This window comes from Sceloporus occidentalis, unplaced genomic scaffold, assembly GCF_023333645.1.
Source record: "Sceloporus occidentalis isolate IW3139 unplaced genomic scaffold, rSceOcc1.0.p SCAF_3, whole genome shotgun sequence".
Lineage (NCBI taxonomy): Eukaryota > Metazoa > Chordata > Lepidosauria > Squamata > Phrynosomatidae > Sceloporus > Sceloporus occidentalis.
In genome coordinates this window covers 42,009,678-42,030,583 of record NW_028316983.1, presented here as the reverse complement: position 1 = coordinate 42,030,583, position 20,906 = coordinate 42,009,678, and the positions used below count along the sequence as shown (strand labels likewise).

Below are 20,906 nucleotides of genomic sequence, written 5' to 3'. Positions count from 1 at the left end.
CTTTCCTAGCATTATTGTTTTTTCTAGTGATCCATGCCTTCTCATTATGTGGCCAAAATACGATAGTCTCAACTTGATCATCTTTGCTTCCAAGGAAAGCCCTGGTTTGATCTGTTCAAGAACCCATTAGTTTGTTTTCTTGGCTGTCCATGGTATCCTAAGGACTCTTCTCCAGAACCACATTTCAAATGAACTGATTTTCTTTCTGTCTGCTTCCTCCACTGTCCAGCTCTTACATCCGTACATGGTAATTGGGAATACAATGGCTTGGATGATTCTGGGTTTAGTGCTAGTATGTCTTTGCTCTTCAGTATCTTTTCCAGTTCTTTCATAGCTGCCCTTCCCATTCCTAGTCTTCTTATTATTTCTTGATTGCAGTCTCCATTCTGGTAAATGTTTGATCCTAGATATGAGAATTCTTTAACTATTTCAATTTCCTCATTGTCTAGATTGAATTTGTGTATTTCTTCTGCAGTCTTTATTTTTGTTTTCTTTGTGTTCATCATTAGGCCTACCTTTGCACTTTCATCTTTGACCTTCCTTATTAACTATTCCAATTCCTGATTGTCTTCTGCTAATAATATGGTGTCATCTGCAAATCTTAGGTTGTTAATGTTGCTTCCTCCTTTCTTAACTCCTCCTTTTTCTGATTCTAATTCTGCTTTTCTTCTCATGTTTTCAGCATATAAATTAAACAAGGAAGGTGAGAGGATGAAGCCTTGCCTGCCCACTTTGCCTATTGGGAAGGGAACCACTCTGTTTCCCCGAATTCTGTTCTGACGGTGGCCTCTTGTCCTTGGTACAGATTCTTCATTAGGACTATTAGATGTAATGGCACCTCCATGTCTTTGAGTGTGTTCCATAGCTTTTCATGATCTATACAATCAAATGCTTTGCTGTAGTTTATAAAACACATTGTTGTTGTTGTTATCAACCCATGGTAATTCTATAGATGAGACATCTCCAAGACTCCCTATGCTCCACTTCTCTGCTTAGGTCCTGCAAATTCATACCTGTGACCTCCTGAATAGAGTCCATCCATCTAGCATGTGGCCCTCCTCTCTTTCTGCATCCCTCTACCTTTCCTAGCACTATTGTTTTTTCCAGTGAGTCATGCCTCCTCATGAAATGGCCAAAGTATAACAGCCTCAGTCTAATCATCTAGGCTTCCAGAGAGATTTCTGGTTTGATCTGCCCTAGGACCCATTGGATTGACCTCTTGGCTGTCCATGGTAACCTCAGCACTCTTTTCCAGCATTAGTTCTCTTCCTATGCTCTTTTTTAACTGTCCAGCTCTCACATCCATATATGATAAGGAATGTAATGGCCTGTATGATTCTAACTTTCGTGCTCAGTTGTATATCTTTACATTTTAGGATATTTTCTAGTTCTCTCATAGCTGCTCTCCCCATTCTTAGTCTTCTTATGACATCTTGACGGCAGAATATTTGATCCCAGGTATGAACTTTCTTTTACTGTTTCTATTTCCTCATTGTCTAGGTTGAATCTGTGTAAATTTTCTATGGTCATTATTTTTGTTTTCTTTATGTTGAACAATAAGCCTGCCTTTGCACTTTCCTCCTTGATCTTCCTTAGTAGTTATGCCAAGTGTGTGATGTTTTCAGCTAGTAGTATGGTGTCATCTGCATTTTTAGATTGTTGACATGCCTTCTTCCGATTTTCACTCTTCCTTCTTCTTTGTCCATTCCTGCTTTCCATATAATATGTCCTGCATACAAGTTGAACCGATAGGGTGAGAGAATGCAGCCTTGTCTGACCCCTTTGCCAATTGGGAACCATTTTGTTTCTCTGTGTTCTGTCCTGACAGGGGCCTCCTGTCCTGAGTGAAGATTCCTCAGTAGGACTATCGGATGTGTTGGCACTCCTATGTCTTTAAGGGCATTCCCTAGTCTTTCGTGATCTATGCAGTCAAAGGCCTTGCTATAGTCCAGTGGTTCCCAACTTTCCTAAAGCTGCGACCCTTTAATACAGTTCCTCATGTTGTGGTGACTCAGACTCCCAACCATAAAACTGCAGTGTCTTGGTTCCCGAGACCATTGGAAATATGTGTTTTCTGATAGCCTTAGGCGACCCCTGTGAAAGGGTTGTTTGACCCCAAAAGGGTTGTGACCCACAGGTTGAGAACCACTGATACAGTCTATAAAGCACATGCTGACTTTCTTTTGGAATTCCTTGGTGTACACTCCATTAGCCATGGCATCTTTGCAATGTGGTCCCTAGTGCCCCTTCCTTTTCTGAATCTTGCTTGAACCTCTGGGATGTCTCTCTCCATGTTTAGTTGGAGCTATTATTATTATTATTATTATTATTATTATTATTATATACTGCAGAATTTTCAGCATCAATTGCTTGCATGAGAGATTAGTGCTGGTGTCCTATAGCTGCTGCAACCATTCCCACAATTTCATCGTATAATGGAGCCCTGGCAGTTAAAGCGGTGTCAAACCGGATTATGTCTGTGGTGCAGATGCAGTCAAACTGTCAAAGGGATCTTTTTTTTTTTAATTAAACGTGTGTCCGTTTCCTTGAAGGAAATGAATTCTAAGAGACGGGGAGAAAAGGAGGAACTCAGTCCCAAAACCACACTGCAGAGATAATCCACTTTGAGATCGCTTTTAACTGCCCTGGCTCAAATGCTAGGGAATTCTGGGAACTGTAGTTGTGAGAGACATTTATTTGTCTTCTCTGTCAGGGAGAGCTCTGGTGCCACAATAAAACTACAACCCCCAGGATTCCCTAGCTAGCACTGAGCCAGGGCAGTTAAAGCGTTCTCATACTGGATTATTTCTGCAGTGTGTTTGGGTCCTTTACCCTCCACGCCTTTTTTTACCTCAGGCTGAGGCGAAAAAAGAAGAAGGGCAGCCCTTCCCTCCGGAGAGGCACCGGGTCCCCTCAGAGCAGGGCGATCCTGATAGGCTGGCCGCCCACCCGCGGCGCCTCTGAGTGGACGAGGCGGGGTCACGTGACCCGCGTCCCCTCCGGGGGGCGCTCTCGCTGGAGGCGCCAGCGCCAGAGTGGCCTGAGCAGCCGGAGGAGGAGGTCGTGCCCGGGGGCTCCTCTCTTCTGTGCCTTTTAGCCGATGTCGAGCCGCAGCCGGGAAGCCGCCCCCAAGCGGGCGTGCCCCGCCAGCCCAGCCGACGACCATGGGCTGCACACGCCGGAGAAGCGCAGCAGCACCGCCTTCGCGGAGGCTCGGGCGGCGCCGGGCCCCAGCGGCGGGCTGCTCCACCCGCGAGAGTGGGACACGGAGCGCCTGTGCGAGTTCCTCCGCGGAAGGGGCTTCGGGGACGCGGCGCTGCTGAGGGGCTTCCGAGGTGAGCGAGGCGGAGAGAGAGAACGACGCCGAGCCACTTTCCCCGCCTTAACCTATAATTAATTAATTAATTAGTTAATTATTCTCCCGCCTTTTTCCCAAGTTGGGACCCAAGGCGGCTCACAACATACACACACACACACTTGTATGTTGTGAACCGCCTTGTTTATATATATATATATATATATATATACACACACACACAAACACACACATATGCTATTTTTCTCCCACCTTTCTCCCAAGTTGGGACTCAAGGCGGCTCACAACGCGCGCGCGCGCGCACACGTATACATATATATATATATGTATGTTGTGAGCCTCCTTGCGTTTATATATACTGTATATATATGTGTGTATGCTATTTTTATCCGCCTTTCTTCCACTTTGGGACCTAAGGCGGCTCACAACGTGTGTGTGTGTATGTACACACACACGTATACATACAGCCGCCTTGGGTCCTAACTTGGAAGAAAGACGGGAGAAAATAGCATATATATATATATATATATATATAAATAAAACATATGAAAACAAGACCCTTAAGCAGAGTACCTTTGAGACTCACGGAAAGAAAGAAATTGGCAGCATGAGCTTTCCTAGACTTGCGTCTGTTTCCTCGGATGCATTTGGGGGAGCGGAAGCCAGGGCCAGGCATCCCTATGCCATTGGTGTGTGAGGAGGGCAGGACAAATCACAAATCCTTTTGTGTATGGAAATGAAGTCTCAGGTCCAGTTTCATTGATGGATGGCCCTTAGTGCACAAAGACCTAGGAAAATGGAGATGGAGTGGCAGATCCAGTTTTGCCAAGGGACTAGCCTGCGGTGAGGAGAATAGATGGATGTAGGGCACCCCCAAGAGGATAGTGAGGCCAGATAGGGTTGAAGTGTGTGTAGCGAGTAAGTAAACTGTTGTCTTTGTTCAATCCGTTGTGGTTGGTGTATGAATTCCACAAAATTGGACCTGCAACTTCATTTGCACACACAAAGGACTTGTAATTTGAATTTTCATCCTCTCGTTCTGTGTCCACATGATGTGGAGCCAAAGGAGCGCTGTTAAAGCTGTGGTGCTGGTGGCTATGGCACCCTTTCAAGGAAGCAAAAAGGAGCCCCTTTTTGTGCCTCCTTTTTGTGCCCTGGAAAGGCCAGATTAGGGGCACAGTCTGCACTTGCCGCAGCTCTGATCTGGCGAAGATAGAGGCAGTTGCAGCCCTGAAGTCACACTGATTTCTTCATCAGGCAAACAGGAAAAAGAAATTGAAGATGTTAGTCATAAGCCTGCATTGTCTGTTCCTGGTCTTAGTTCAGATGGTAGGGAGGGCTATCTGCAGGCTGGCGCCTTTGCCCATGCGGTGTCAAACTGCAAAAATGGTGTCAAATTGCATTGTTTCTACAGTGTAGATACACCCCTTGAGTCTCCAGGCACAGCTTCAATGCCCTTAGCACCTGCTCTTTAACCACACAAAAAAGTGGATAACAGTCTTAGCAATTAACACATTACTACATGTCCCATCATTTAGCAGCATCACTCTACAGGCCTGAACAGACAGGCCAAAATAAAGCTGCTTCAGGTCACTTTGGAAGTATGCCATTTAAATGACACACACATCTTAAGAGTCCAGAAGCTGCAGCCAAAGCTATGCTCCAGTCCTTAGGACTGCAGTGTGGCTTTGGTGCGGCTTCCAGCCTTTTAGGACGCATGCATCATTCAAACAGCATATCTCCAAAGTGACCCGAAGCAGCCTTATTTTGGCCTGTCTGTTTGGGTCCTTTAATACATGGTGAGCAAGCAAAGCTATGACAAGCAAATCTAACATGCTTCACCATGCCAGACAAGCTTAAACCTTCATTTCCTGCCAGAATTACAGTGTCTCAATCCTTTCCACCATAAGCCAGCCAAAGTTATCACCTCCCTGGAGCATCACTTCCTTATGGTGGGAACTGTAGCTTCCGGCACAGGCAATATTCTATGCAAATGTAAGTCTCAATTTGTAGTGCAGTGAAAGAATTTTACCTTTGTTGGAGTTAATCCCAGTCCTTTGGTTCCCTTTTGATTAGGTATCACTGTTGTGGTTAAATTTGGTATCTTGAAATCCAGGATAAATATACATTCAGGGGTAGCTATGCTGGCCGTGTAGCAAAATATAATAAAATCCAAAACCACAAACAGTGATATTTGCATTGGGCCGACTACAAAGCATGAAATACATTATGCAAGCTTTGGAAGCTTCACTGACTTTGTCTTTAGGCAAAGATGTTAAAAATCATACAGAAGGGAAAAAAATGGTGATGTTGTTAGAGCCATCTGACATCTCAGACAGAATTTTGGCCTGTGACTCTTAACATACTGTATATACTTGACTAAAGGTGCTCAACAATGGCTCCTTTTCAGCCTGGAGAGAAGTGACCAGTGGGTCCCACAGGGGTCTGCCCTGGGCCCAGTGCTAGTCAACATCTTTATCAATGACTTGGACAAAATTGGGAGCATACTTATCAAATTTGCAGATGACACCAAATTAGGGGGAGCAGCTAATACCCCAGAGGACAGGATCAAGATTCAAAATGACCTGAACAGACTAGAAAACTGGGCCAAAGCTAACAAAATGAACTTCAACATGGAGAAATGTAAGGTACTGCACTTAGGGCGGAAAAATGAAATGCACAGATATAGGGATGGGGGACACCTGGCTGAATGAAACTACGTGTGAAAGGGATCTAGGAGTCCAAATAGACCATAAGTTGAATATGAGTCAACAGTGCGATGCGGCAGCTAAAAAGGCCAATGGTATTTTAGGCTGCATCAATAGAAGTATAGTGTCTAGATCAAGGGAAGTAATAGTGCCACTCTCTTCTGCTTTGGTCAGGCCCCACCTGGAATATTGTGTCCAGTTCTGGGCGCCACAATTCAGAAAGGACATTGAGAAATTGGAGCATGTCCAAAGGAGGGCGACTAAAATGGTGAAGGATCTAGAAACCATGCCCTATGAGGAACAACTTAGGGAGCTGGTGTTGTTTAGCCTGGAGAAGAGAAGGTTAAGAGGTGATATGATAGCCCTGTTTAAATATTTGAAAGGATGTCATGTTGAGGAGAGAGCAAGCTTGTTTTCTGCTGCTCGAGAGACTAGGACCCAGCGCAATGGATGCAAGCTACAGGAAAAGAGATTCCTGACAGTAAGGGCTGTTCGACAGTGGAACAAACTCCTTTGGAGTGGTGGAATCTCCCTCCTTGGAGGTCTTTAAACATAGGCTGGATGGCCATCTGTCAGGGATGCTTTGATTTGGATTTCCTGCATGGCAGGGGGTTGGACTGGATGGCCCTTGCGGTCTCTTCCAACTACAATTCTATGAGTCTATGAGACTATAAGTTGACCTCATATACATCCATATTTGCGGATTTGATTATTCACGGATTTCATTAATATGTTCTCTCTAGGACTGTCTAGGTCCTCCAGTGCAACTCTGTGGTCAACTTTAACTAAACGTTGCACTGAAAGACCATTTGTAGCTACTCCAGTGCCATTCTATGGTCATTGTATGTTGGACATTGACCACAGGGTTGCACTGGAGGACCTAGAGATTCCTAGAGAGGTGTCCTCTCAGGTAAAAACAGTGTTTTTGTTATTTGCGGTTTTCCATATTCACGGGGGTCTTGTTCCCCTAACCCTAGCAAATATGGAGGGACAACTGTGTAAGTTGAGGGCAGGTTTTGGGGCCAAAACAGTGGATTTTGATATGACCCGTGGATAAGTTGAGGGTAAAACGTAAGCACATGCAGCGAAGGATGTAAAGGAAAACAGTGCCAAAGAACTTATGAAATTCCAGCAGACATATCTATTTGTGCACATACTAAAGGCTCGATGGCTGAGAGAGTAGAAGAGGGTCAGTGCTTCCAGGGCAGATTAAACTCTTGCCTTTCACCATATATATATTATATGCATTAAAATACAGTACTTACATTGACCCACGGATAAGTTGACTCAGGTTTTTTGGGTCAATTTTTTTGATCTAAATTTCTAGACTTATACATGAGTATATACAGTAATCACCATGTTTCCCCTCTATGATCTTTATTTACCATCTTTACCAGATGAAGAAGGCAGTGAAGATTTATTAAAGGTGCCAGTGGACTCTTTAATTGCTTTAGAGTAGCACTTCACCATCACCACCCCAGTTTCATCTTGCTAAATATTCTTTTTCATTCCACTAGTCACCTTGCATTGTGGGATATAGATGCAAATTAATTAATTAATTAATTCTGGGACACATTTATTACAGCAGAAGATTCAAACAGTGCAGTCTCATTTATGTTCATGCAGAAGGAAGGTGGTGCATTATAAACATTTAATATGAGGTACATATGCAGAGTATTTTTTGCTAGATTAAGAAATTTAAAAAGATTTAGTCTTTTTTAATCACTTCAATAAGTAAATTCATTGTGTAGTGCTGTGAAAATATGCACAGTATTTTGTCTAAAATAACAGTATTCATTAATCCACTCTACATTAAAAGTGATGGCTGTTACTCAGGTTGCTTTCTTCCCCTGCTATCATTGCTTCCTTCACACATTATTTACTAAATCTGTTTGAAAAAACATTGATATACAATGGGCCCTTGATATCCACTGGGGATTGGTTCCAGGACCCCCCTGGGTACCAAAATCTGTGGATGCTCAAGTCCTATTCTGTACAATGATGTGCTTTATATAAAATGTAAAAATTCCATGTTCCTTGGTAGCATACAGGTGGCCCTCTATATCCATAGCTTGAAAATATTTTCTAAAAAATCCAAAAAGCAAAGTTCGGTTTGGTTTTGCCATTTTAAAAAACTGATGATTTATTTCATTTTTCATTAATTACTGAGTTTAGCTGAAACTTGCCATTCAGGTATAGTACTTGTTAGCCACTTTTCTCTCGAATAATCCCATTGATGAAAGATCACAGGTGTTATTTGAGGCATTAGATATAGATAACTTATTGTGAGATCATTCTTGTCAATTAGTTAATTAATGGCAATCTTGATTTAGAAATGATAACTGAGAAAATAGGTTTCCAGGAGAGAAAACTATAGAAGAGCTTGCCAATGTTGTCAGTTGGAAATAACTTGTAACATATACGTGCTCTTTGTTTTGAGACTTGGGTCAAGAATATAGTTTTGAGATTTGTGTCAAGAATGTAGACGTGTGCAATACAGAGAAATAAACTGGGAATGAAGTCCAGGGAGTAGAAAATACCATTATTGTTCTATTTGCTTGGTGCTGCTGACATGCTCAGCAGGGTTATCAGTTCAAAGGCCAGTTCTCTGCCTTGTGTTGCATAAATCTGCTGTTCTGTTAGAAAGAATCCAAATGCCAAAGAAAAAATAAGAATCTAAGTAGTAATACATCTTATCAGAACCAATTCAAAACCATGAAGCAATGAACTGTCATGCAAGATTTCTTGAATTATTGCTCAGGTCTAATATTCAATTGAGGTGGGGGTTGGCTCATTTTGTGAGCAGGAGTGATCCTATATGGATTTCAGGTATTTGGAGTGGGAACCTTGTAGTACTGTTCAGGGATTGTTCAGGACATGGGGATAAAGAATATGGAGAAAGGATGCCTCCCTCCCCCTGGAATTTCCTCTTGAAATATCCCAATATAGTGCAGAGGGAGGAATTTCACATTATCACTTATTTTTCCCCTGACAGGATACTTATTCTTATCTGCTAGAAGAGGCTTAAGCAGTCTGGTTCCTTATCTTCCATTCCTCCTCTATTTGCTTTACTTTTTCCCTCTACTGATACTGCTCAATAATGCATGGCTTAGCTGCTCTAAGTATTCTTTTGTTAAAAATAATATTTATTAATAATTTTCAGAGTAAAAAAAACATACATATATAGACCTTAACAGAGACATAAACTTAAAATGAGCACCAAAGCAAAACAAAAACAGCAACAAAGCAAAATAACTCGATATATGCTACACACACCCTAATAACATATACTGCTTCTCCTACTCCTTATCCCCATTTAAAAAGACTTTCCTCTTTTCTCTAACTGCCACTTAACCATATACTACATTTAACCATATATTTTCTCTTTCCGTCATTATCTTACTGTTATTTAGTCGTCATTAAATATCTGTTGTATAGCAACTTTTCTTTCCTAAATCTAAAAAAAACACCCCATTTTTAGTTTACTTTCTTACTGTTATGGGAATTGTATCTCGAGAGCGGCTCTGAGTATTGTGAAGAGTCATCATTGCATTGCTTTGGGTGTAAAAATGCATTCTTTCCGAACTGAGTATGCTTTTGTGCAGTGTGGGAATTGTCTGTGTATGCAAGGACAGCTCTCTTATTTTTCAGTATTTCCTTTCCATTTTGATCGGCAGAAAGTTGGTTAAGTTTAGTAAGATAAAAGCCTCTATCAGCAGTATTTACAATCTTAATATTCTGATTTGGAAAATCTCTGCAGTTTAGTTGGATTTTAATACGATGGCTAATGGAGCACACGGAATTCTAAAAGAAGATCAGTATGTGCTTTATAAACTATAGCAAAGCCTTTGACTGCATAGAACATGAAAGGCTATGGAACGCTTTTAAAGACATGGGAGTGCCAACATATCTGATAGGCCTGATGAGGAATCTGTACTCAGGACAAGAGGCTACTTTCAGAACAGAACATGGAGAAACAAAATGGTTCCCAGTTGGCAAAGGCTTCAGACAAGGCTGCATGCTTTCACCCTATCTGTTCAACTTTTATGCAGAACCTATAATAAGAAAAGCAGGCCTGGACACAGAAGAAGAAGGAAGGAATATCAACAATCTGAGCCGATGACACCATATTACTAGCAGAAAACCTCAAAGACCTGGAACACCTGCTAAGGAAGATCAAAGAAGAAAGTGCAAAGGAAGGCGTAATGTTGAACATAAAGAAAACAAAAATAATGATCACCGAGGACCTTCACAGGTTCAACCTAGACAATGAAGAAATGGAAATAGTAAAAGAATTTTCATACATGGGATCAAATATTGATCAGAGGGGGACTGCAGCCAAGATATCACATAACAAGGCTAAGAATGGGGAGAGCAGCTGTGAGAGAACTAGAAAATATTCTAAAATGTGAAGACATACAACTGAGCACAAAAGTTAGAATCATACAAGCCATCGCATTTCCTATTACCATGTATGGATGTGAGAGCTGGACAGTTAAGAAAGAAGATAGGAAGAAAATGAATTCATTTGCGATGTGGTGCTGGTGAAGAGTGCTGAGGATCCCATGGACAGCCAAATGACAAACAAATGTGTCCTAGAGCAGATCAAGTCTGAAACCTCCCTGGAAGCCAAAATGACCAAACTGAGGCTGTCGTACTTTGGACACATCATGAGAAGGAAGGACTCATTGGAAAAGACAGTAATGCTGGGAAAGATGGAGGGAAGTAGAAAGAGAGGAGGGCAATTTGACCTACAAGCACTCTTGTAGCTCAGTCTCCTTGGCCATCTGTCTATAATGCATTGTTCTAATGATGCCCTCCTTTGCCAGGGATCTGTCTCTTCCTTTGCCAGGGGGTCTGCTGTTTAACATAATAGATTTGGGTCTCTTGCTGGGAGCAAGAGAGGTTGTGCTTCACGGCAGTGCCAGTTTCTGAGAAGGCTTCCTCACCCTGTTTAGTAGGGCCAGCTTTATAATACTAAAAATAAAGTACAGGCTGAGCTCCCATTTCCGGAATTCTGAAATACTCCAAAACCCAAAACTTTTAGTGGTGGCTGAAATAATAATGCCTTTGCTTGAAATGGTTGGTTTCATACATACAGACTTTGTTTCATGCACAAAATTCTTTAAAATATTGTATAAATTTACCTTCAGACTATGTGTATAAGGTGTATGTGTTTAGACTTGGGTCCTATCTCCAAGATCTCTCTCTCTCTCTTTCTCTTTCTCTTTCTCTCTCTCTCTGTGTGTGTGTGTGTGTGTAAATGCAGGTATTCCAAAATCCAAGCACTTCTGGTCACAAGAATTTTGAATAAGGGATACCCAGCCTGTATTATAGTGTTCGATGCAGGTTGCCTGTGTTCCAAGGAGGAATAGCTTACATTTTAGAATAGAAACCATTTTCTATAAATACAGTTTTTGTTCACATTTTGATTTCGGTTGCAGGTGAAATTTCTGTATGAATGCGAGAGTGAAACCAGAATATAACAGGAATAAGGCAACTGTGGAGAGCTAATGTGGTAAATCACACACTCTCAGTCTCAGAGGAAGGCAAAGGCAACCGCCCTCTGATAAATCATGCCAAGAAAATATAGGTTTGCTTCAGGGTTGCTGTAAGTTGGAAATGACTCTAAGGCATACAACAACAAATAATGTTTGAGAGCCAGTGTGATGTAATTGTTTGAATGTTAAACTATGACTCTGGAGACCAAGGTTCAAATCTCTGCTCAGCCACTGAAACCCACTGGGGATGTATTTACAGTGTAGAACTACGTAGTTTGACACCACTGTAGATGTGCTGTAACTCTATCCTGTGGAATCTTTTGATTTGTAGTTTTACAAGGTCTTTAGTTTTTCTGCCAAAGTGTGCAGATGCCTCTCAAAACTACAAATCCCAAGATTCTGTAGGCTGGAGACATGGCAGTTAAAGTTGTGCCAAACTACAATATTTTTACAGTGTAGATGCACACTGAGTGACGTTGGGCAAGTCACACAGGGTGAGACTGTGAGGAAGACAAAAGCAACACGCCCCCCCGCCAAAAAAACCCCCAAACAAATCTTGTCAAGAAAACACTATGATAGGTTTGCCTTATGGTTGCCATAAGCCAGAAATGACTTCAAAGCACACAACAACAGCAACAACAAGGTAATTGTGACTCATCACAGTTCCCCATTATAATAATAACATTCCCCGTTATTCCTTGCCACTGGCTAGGAATTAGAGTCAAACAAAGGCTGCACAACCTTTCTGTAATTTCATATATTAGGGATTTCAGAATAAGATATTATTTTGCTTATCCTTTTTTTAGTGTGAAATCTACCCAAATAATCTTGAAATACCAAAAATTTTAGAAATATAAACATGTAGGAAACTAACAATTGTTTTCTTTTATCCTTAGAAAATAGTATCACTGGTTCATGTTTGCCCTACCTCACAGAATCTCGTCTTGAAAAAATAGGAATTCAGTAAGTGGAACTGTTTAACTTAAGCAGTTATAACAACTTGTGTTGTAGTTCATAAATAAATATTTTCTGCAGTTAGCACCTATTCTGATCTGTATGCTGCTGAAGAATGACCCTGATACTGATCTATCAGTGCTAAGTTTAGCTGAATGTATGCATAACCTGCACGTTGTAGGAAGAAAGGATATATTTAAAAATTGATAAATTTTCTGTTATTCTTGGCAGCAGGAACAGCACAGCATTTGTTACATGATACAAAGGGGCGGGACAGACCGTCCAAAAAGGGCAGCCTGCCAGAGGTCTAGTTTCCTCCGGAGTGAAGCCGCAGCCACCAAACCATGTGGCTTTGCGCCGGAGGAAAAAGAACCTGCAAAAAGCAGGTTCTTTTTCCACCACACCAGTTATGCCTGAGTGCGCCAATGGCGCACTCGGGATGTAATTTGCGCAGCACGGCGTGCGGACACTATGCATCCCATCCATACATGCTAGGGTTAGGGACTGTGCAGTTGCTGCGCGGTCCTGTAACCCTAGCATGGCGCGAGCATGACACTTTAGTGCCGTGTGTACCGCACCTTAATGTTAAGGTGTTATTGTTGGTATTAAAAGCTAAGACCTACTTTACTTCTGACATCTTGTCAGACAATTGCTGAGTCACAAAATTAAAAAAGGACTTTAATTTCATATATTGTACTACAAAAATTAACCATGTGCTCAGATGCTGTTTTGTTTTCTTTGCAGTGTTTCACAATAGAAGGTATGTAATATGCAGTAGAAAGTAAAACATATGTGCTCACAGAAAAGTGAGATCAAAAAAGATCTTTTGAGTGTTCATCTGAAATAATTGTAGTATTGTGCACCTCAAACTGGGAGGAGTTTTCTGGGTTGCTTTTCAACCATCTGCTTCCATGCTCCCCCCCTCCCACTAGCGTAAGCTCCCTGGAGGTTTCTGAAAAACCTTCCATAGCTATTGCTCCATAGAGGGTCACTGGGGTTGTGGGGGAAGAGAACGGATTGTTGAAAAGCAGCCTACAAAACATTCCACCTTGAAGTATGTAGAGATGGACTCTAGGGCCTTTTTGGAAGCCTTGGCTTCCTTCTCTGAGTTAGGCAGGCCAGCCTTGATGTCTATTCCAGCACTGACCCATGGATAAGTCAACTTAGGTGTTTTAGACTGAAATTTCTCAAGTTGTAGTCGAGTACAGTATATATGGCAGTTGTTGTCAATGCATGAATATAGAGTATATACCCATTTGCTTTTCTCCCAGAGTGGCAAGCATTCAGTCCTAATCAATCAAGCAATCAGTCAGTGTTTATTGACTAGCCAAAGGGCCATGTCAGAATACCACAAAGTGAAATAGAACTCTATATAAAAACTCTATATACAGGTAAAAGATTAAATAAAATCTTTAAGAATATGAGTACAATACAATAGACAATACAACAAAATTTGTATAACACTCTGTCTAAGAACTCTATATAAAAGGTTAAATAAAAATAATATAAAATGAATGAGTAAAAATATAAATACAATAATCAGTAATACATTAAGTAATTCTAGTAGAGGTAAATTTATACATTCAGCCCTGTTTATAGAGGAGAAGAATGATATAACTTTAATATTGTCATTAGAGTGAATATGAAAATTCATATGTGACACAGTATTTTATGATGCTGCAATGCCTACTGCTCTGGACGTGCTGCAGTTTATAAAAAACGAGTAGTTTCCGGCTCTTGTGAAAATATTTAATAAGTGAAAACTGCTGTAAAAATGTTCGTAGTACTGCAGTTAATATAGATTTAATGTCAAGTTTCTTGTTAACTTGTTGAATTTAACCCAGTGTGATGCTTGATAATTTTCAGAAAGATGGATGTGAGAGTAAAGATTCTGAATTGTCTGCACAAACTGGCACAAAGTCATGCTGTTATAATGAAGGTGAGAGAAGTACTTGTTTCAGCTGAAAATAAATTTTGCCTTTTATCTGTGAGACTAAAAGAGATACCTACCCCCACCCCGCAAACTGCTAGTATAAAGATAGTGCCTACATTACTACTGTATATACTCAAGTATAAGTCGAAATTTGAGTCAGAAAACTGGGTCAAAGTAAGTACTATAATTTAATTTTTATTTTTTTAAAAGGAACAATTCCCTGATAAAGGCAAGAGCATAACTTGTCATTGAAGCAGTGGTCCCCTCTACTCTCTCATCCTTCCAGCCTTTAGGGTGAGCAGAAACAGTTATGCCAGCTGGAATTTTGTAGGTTCTTTGGCATTTTCCCCTTTGCTTCATTGTTTAGATCCTGTGTTACATGCCCTTAAGTTTTATCCTTGACTTATCCATGGGTCATAGCAAAAACCATATTTTTGGCCCCAAAACCTGCCATCGACTTATGCATGAGGTCAGCTTATAGTTGACTATATATGGTAATTTTTGTTATTAGTGATGACATTTGAGATACAAAACTCTTGTATACTTAATGATTTTAAAATCATACTTCTATCCCTTTCTGGCTGTTCTTCCTCAGGCAAGAGTAGCTGCCATTTGTGGTAGAAGAGGGGATGGGTAAAGAACTATCGAAATATATTGATTAATGGTTGGAAATTGTCCAATGGGAGAATCAGTTGGATTTTGGCTTCTTTGAATGGAAAGATCTCTAGTCTTTGATAGAAGGGCAAATCTAGATGTAGTTTTATAAAAATAAGACTGATGGTGGTAGAGCATTCTTTCTGTAGTCTCACATATTTAAGAATGGAACGAGAATAGAAATGAGAAAATAGTGTCCTTTGCTTGTTAACTGTTCTATGATTTAGAATTGCCTAATTACCATGACATGTTGCCTGGGGATTCTGGAAACTAGTCCAAATCTTTTCTCACAGTCTCAGTGTGCCATGTTGATCTCAGTTAAATTGTCAGCTGGCTAAATTATGAAAAAGCTTTATGGGCTGTCATACATTTTTTAGTCATCTGTGATTACCTTACAGTATTTGTTTTACTATGAAACAGAAAAAGAAACCATACAGTATTCTTGGTTCAGAAGTTCATTTTTCCTAATATAACATGTTTGTTTCTCTTGTTTTCATAGTCCACCTGTTATATAATTTTTTAATTTTTAAAATTTTTTTTCCAGGTATTTAACGACCCTATCCATGGTCACATTGAAATGCATCCTCTTCTTGTTAAAATAATTGACACGCCTCAGTTTCAGCGCCTCCGACACATTAAACAGTTGGGTGGAACTTACTATGTTTTCCCAGGAGCTTCACACAACCGTTTTGAACATTCCCTTGGGTAAAGATATCTTCTTGTTGTTGTTGTTGTTGTTGTTGTTGTTGTTGTTATTATTGAGCTGAATACTTTGCCACTGCTCTCTACTGAAGACTGTTCACATTTACCTGTGAACATCAGTGAATGCAATATCACAAATTCTATAGTAGCATATATGGATAGAGACCATTTTTCTATTCCAATATTCCGTTCTCGAAATGTTGTCCTATCCTGTTTTTGTGTTAAATGTTTTGACTAGATGGAGGTTCACAGAGTATAAAATTTTACCGAAATGTATACCCCCCCCCCCCCGCCTGCATCATAGAAGAAAGCACCATTCTCATAGCCTTCTTTTCTGTCTTCGGCTACATCTGCAATGCAGAAAACATGCAGTTAGACAACACTTTTAACGGCTGTGGCACAATACTATGGAATCCTGGGATTTGTATTTTGTTGCGGCAGCAGAGCTCTCTGTCAGAGAAGGTTATCCCAAAGAACTACAGATCCCAGAATTCCATAGCACTGAGCCATGACAGTTAAAGTGCTATCAAACTACATCATTTCTGCAGTGCGGATGCTGTCTTTCATTTAAGGTACAATGCAGTTCACTTTGTATGAATTGCTACTAAAAGGATTGTAGGTCTTATATAGGGAGACCCTCTTCAGGACAGTGCCTATGTGTGTCTTTGAAGAGTATATAAGAATGAATGAAAGGGAGTTAGAAAGAAAACAAACCCCTCTTATTTCTGATGGTCTAAAGACAAACTGGTTCTAAACAACGTGACATGTAATACGGCTGAGAATGGACGTATAGTGTTTCTTCTTTCTGAAGAAAGGAAATTGGTATTTGTTTCAATTTCATTTTATGTTTGAATGGAGAGTGATATTGATTATTGAAACAGTCAACATCTCATTGGTAAATAACATCTACACTGGGTTTATAATTGGGGTTGAGTTACCCTGGTGACATTTCACAGTTGTACCAACTGTCAAATCTGTGTTTTGTTTGTAAACAAAAATTAAAGTAATACAAAAATGAAACCTTTTTTTCCGTTGCTACATACAGAGTTAGCCATCTGGCAGGCCGTTTGGTTCGGGCATTGCAAGAGCGACAGCCCGAGCTGGATATTAACCACAGGGATATTTTGTGTGTTCAGATTGCTGGTCTCTGTCATGATTTGGGTAAGATTCTTTTCAAATATCCTAACAGAATCATATGCAACATGAAAATAATTATGCCATCTGATTCTAAAATATTTTGAAAAATACACTTGTGTACTCTGGTCAGTAATTTCTGACTTAATTTATAGTAGAAAGATAAGCTAAAACTGAAAGTAGATTTTAATGTACTAAAAAAGTGTTGTTGCTTGTGCATGTCCACGTTCCCATTTGAAATCATAGAGTTGGAAGAGGCTGCAAGGGCCATCCAGTCCAACCCCCTGCCATGCAGAAAATCTAAATCAAAGCGTCCCCGACAGATGGCCATCCAGCCTCTGTTTAAAGACCTCTAAGAAAGGAGACTCCACTACACTCCGAGGGAGTTTGTTCCACTGTCGAATAGCCCTTACTGTCACGAAGTTCCTTCTAATGTTGAGGTGGAATCTCTTTTCTTGTAGTTGACATCCATTGCTCTGGGTCCTAGTCTCTGGAGCAGCAGAAAACAAGTTAGCTCCCTCCTCAATATGACATCCCTTCAAGTATTTAAACAGGACTATCATAACACCTCTTAACCTTCTATTCTCCAGGCTAAGTATCCCCAGCTGTCAGGAATCCCCTTCATTCATTTATTCATTCAGGGGGGTTCCTGTTATGAGGGTTATAGATTTAGGGTTTTGTTAGAATATTTTTAGATTAAGTTAGTAGTTGGTTTAATGTTAGATTTCATAATGGGTTAATAGAAAGTACTAGAAAGAGATAGACTGGCTGTTAAAATATGTGCTTGCTTGTTAAGGTTGGAATGTGGAGGGAGTTACCCTGCCAGCAGAGGCTTCATCTTCAAAGGGCTGGAGACTGGTCTCTGTGATGGGAGGGATAACTGAACCATAGAGTGCTTATTGATGTTATAATGTTGCTTATATGATGTTATGCTAATATGTTCACTATATTTTAATATGCTATTATGTTGGGTTGTGGGATGATGGGGTTTCCAGTTATGCTTAACTATGCATAGGCTGTTAAGGTTTAATATAAATTAGTCCTATTGTGGCTTAAGGTTTATTAGTCAAGGTCACAGGTGCAGTAGGGAGATAATGCTGTGTGAGAGCTTAATTGTTTTGAGAGTTTTGCCAAGACTGAAGGACATTACATCGCCTGGGAGGAAATTCATCACTGCATGGGAAAGAGTTATCCAATTAGTTTGCTTTATTGCTTGTTGGGATGGGATTGCTTTATGGGGTTATAAAAACAATATGTTCATGCTTACTTTCATTCCTGACAAAACAAGTCACTTCTGTTGTATGTATCTCTTTCTTCAATAAAGCTGTTCTTTTTCAAAGTACAGTCTCTTGTTGCAAGATGGGGGGCTGCAATTGGGAGCCTGACACCAGCTCTCTAAGTTGTTTCTCATAGGGCATGGTTTCTAGACCCTTCACCATTTTAGTTGCACTCCTTTGGACATGCTCCAGTTTCTCAACATCCATTTTAAATTGTGGAGCCCAGAACTGGGCACAGTATTCCAGGTGGGGCCTGACCAGAGCAGAATAGAGTGGCACTATTACTTCCCTTGATCTAGACACTATGCTTCTATTGATGCAGCCTAAAATCGCATTGGCCTTGTTAGCTGCCGCATCACACTGTTGACTCATGTTCAATTTGTGGTCTACTTGGACTCCCACATCCCTTTCACATGTAGTCTCATTCAGCCAGGTGTCGCCTATCCTATATCTGTGCTTTTCATTTTACTGCCCTAAGTGCAATACCTTACATTTCTCCGTGTTGAAATTCATTTTGTTAGCTTTAGTCCAGCTCTCTAATCTATTAAGGTCATTTTGAATTTTGATCCTTTCCTCTGGGGTATTAGCTGCTCCTCCTAATTTGGTGTCATCTGCAAATTTGATAAGTATGCCCCCAATTTTGTCCTCCAAGTCATTGATAAAGATGTTGAATAGCACTGGGCCCAGGACAGAGCCCTGTGGGACCCCACTGGTCACTTCTCTCCAGGATGAAAAGGAGCAATTGTTGAGCACCCTTTGGGTTCGGCCAGTCAACCAATTACAAATCCATAACAGTTATGTTGTCTAGCCCACATTTCACTAGCTTGTTTGCAAGAATGTCATGGAGAACCCTGACAGATTAATATCATGAAGTTGTTCTAGCATGGTATCTCTCCAAAGTGTGTGGAGGAGAGAAGGTGCAAGAGCTGATCTGGAAGTAAGTGTACAGTCTGTTTTGAATAAAATAATCAAGGAATAGAAGCCTCACATAAGGAATAGGTAGGTTCATAGCTCAGCAATTCTTCTTCAAAATACACGGTTGGCACCTATGCCAATGCTTTTGCTCCATTTAGACTAGGAGTAGACTAAGTTTAGTATCAAAGGCACTTTTGAGGACCTCTTCCTGAGTTTTTTAAGGAAAAAGCCTCTTCCCCATTTTTGAACTTGAAGATTCAGAAGTGTGGCAGAATTAAGCTCACTGCAGGCTTGGAAGTCATTTTTGGCCTTGAGAAGGGGTGTGTTTTTGAGAAGCAAAAAGGTTTTTGGGGGAGGAGGGCACTGGCTCTTCAAAATCCACTCCCTGGTCACTCGCTGTGTCATCCTTACCCTTTAAAGTTGCCCGGTTTAGATGTACCAATTGCACCCTTACCTGAAAACAACAGATCTTGCCACAGATTCACAGTATTAGTTACATCCAACTGGATTGGTTATTTTTTTGTTTGTTTGTTTTAGAAATTCTTTATTCCATATATTAAGACTGAGGCAAATTCAGTTACAAGGTATATCGAAAGCACATAGCCCTTCAAATATTTTTATGTGCTTGCCTCCCCACCCCCCAATTGGTTTTCAAGCCAAAATATTCCTATTCCCAGGACTACTCCTTTGTACCAAGCATTCCCACCAAATTGACCTTGACAGTTCAAAACACATTCTTTCTTCCCTCTCATCTGCTCATTAGTCAACTTCAAGAAGGATAAACAGTCTCTCCACCCATCATTGCCACTTGTGTAGCATAACATGTACAAAATCTCTGGCTAACAAGCATGACAGGATCTATGATCCTGACTTATGCCATACCTCTGATAAAGAACTTGAAGAAGGGCCTCAGCTGAAGATATGGAAACTGTTTTTCATGATGCTATTTTAAAACTCCAGCTGGATTACTGTTGCTGGAGTAGCAACTTTGTACATTTCAAAAGCTTAATAAAGAAGGAATTGATAGGAAAAAAGAGCAGTAGTTTATTCTGCTGACCATAGGGCCATATTTTTTTTATCATAGAATACCAGCACACTGACATTTTAATTGGTTCAAATTTGTTTCCCTTCTCAACTTTGTAAGTGCTGGTTTTAAACTTCAAAGTTCTTGGCTAGAATACTTATAGGATTATAGCCTTTAGTATGAATGAGACTACTTGGAACATTGGTTATGTTGCTTGTTGTGTTCTCAACTGAGATTGGTGGGAATAAAATTTTCAGTGGTTGTGTTTGAGATGCTCAGCTAAGGGCCATTCCTGTCTTACATAGACTTACATATTGTAAAATACACTGATAATCCAACAGATGTTTGATTGGAATTTTGGCTTAAATACTGTATATCCTCTTCATGATACTTCATTGTTGCTGTATTTTTAGCTGAAATTTGTTGGACCTACTATTTTTCATTATTTCAAAAGAAAGCAAATGACAGCCTACTCAAAGGTTTAGCTTTTGGTTGCTGTAGTTTTGAAATTGTTGATTGAGAAGGACTCAAAAATTAATAAGCATGACAAATGTGTGTATATACCTCTGTCATATCTCTACTGCTCTTACACTACATTGTTCTCACTTTTAGGTCATGGACCATTCTCACATATGTTTGATGGAAGATTCATCCCACTTGCTCGCCCAGGATACCCATGGAAGGTATGTGTATTACATGCAGAGTAATAGGCAAACTATCCCCATTTCATTAATAATTACATACATTGTGTTGTTCTTAAATATATTAATTATGTGTGTCAGCTAATG

General features: G+C 40.4%; 1 protein-coding gene across 1 annotated transcript in view; it reads left to right on the top strand.

The window, feature by feature from the left end:
- The first annotated feature begins 3,062 nt into the window (after nt 1-3,062).
- LOC149315806 (deoxynucleoside triphosphate triphosphohydrolase SAMHD1-like) overlaps nt 3,063-20,906 on the top strand; it is a 40,136-nt gene continuing 22,292 nt past the window's right edge. Inside the window, exons 1-6 of the mRNA XM_089514130.1 lie at nt 3,063-3,335; nt 12,422-12,488; nt 14,346-14,418; nt 15,611-15,771; nt 16,814-16,929; nt 20,731-20,801. Of these exons, the coding sequence (XP_089370256.1) occupies nt 3,101-3,335; nt 12,422-12,488; nt 14,346-14,418; nt 15,611-15,771; nt 16,814-16,929; nt 20,731-20,801 (723 nt within the window). The 5' untranslated portion in view covers nt 3,063-3,100. The remainder of the gene's footprint in view (nt 3,336-12,421; nt 12,489-14,345; nt 14,419-15,610; nt 15,772-16,813; nt 16,930-20,730; nt 20,802-20,906) is intronic.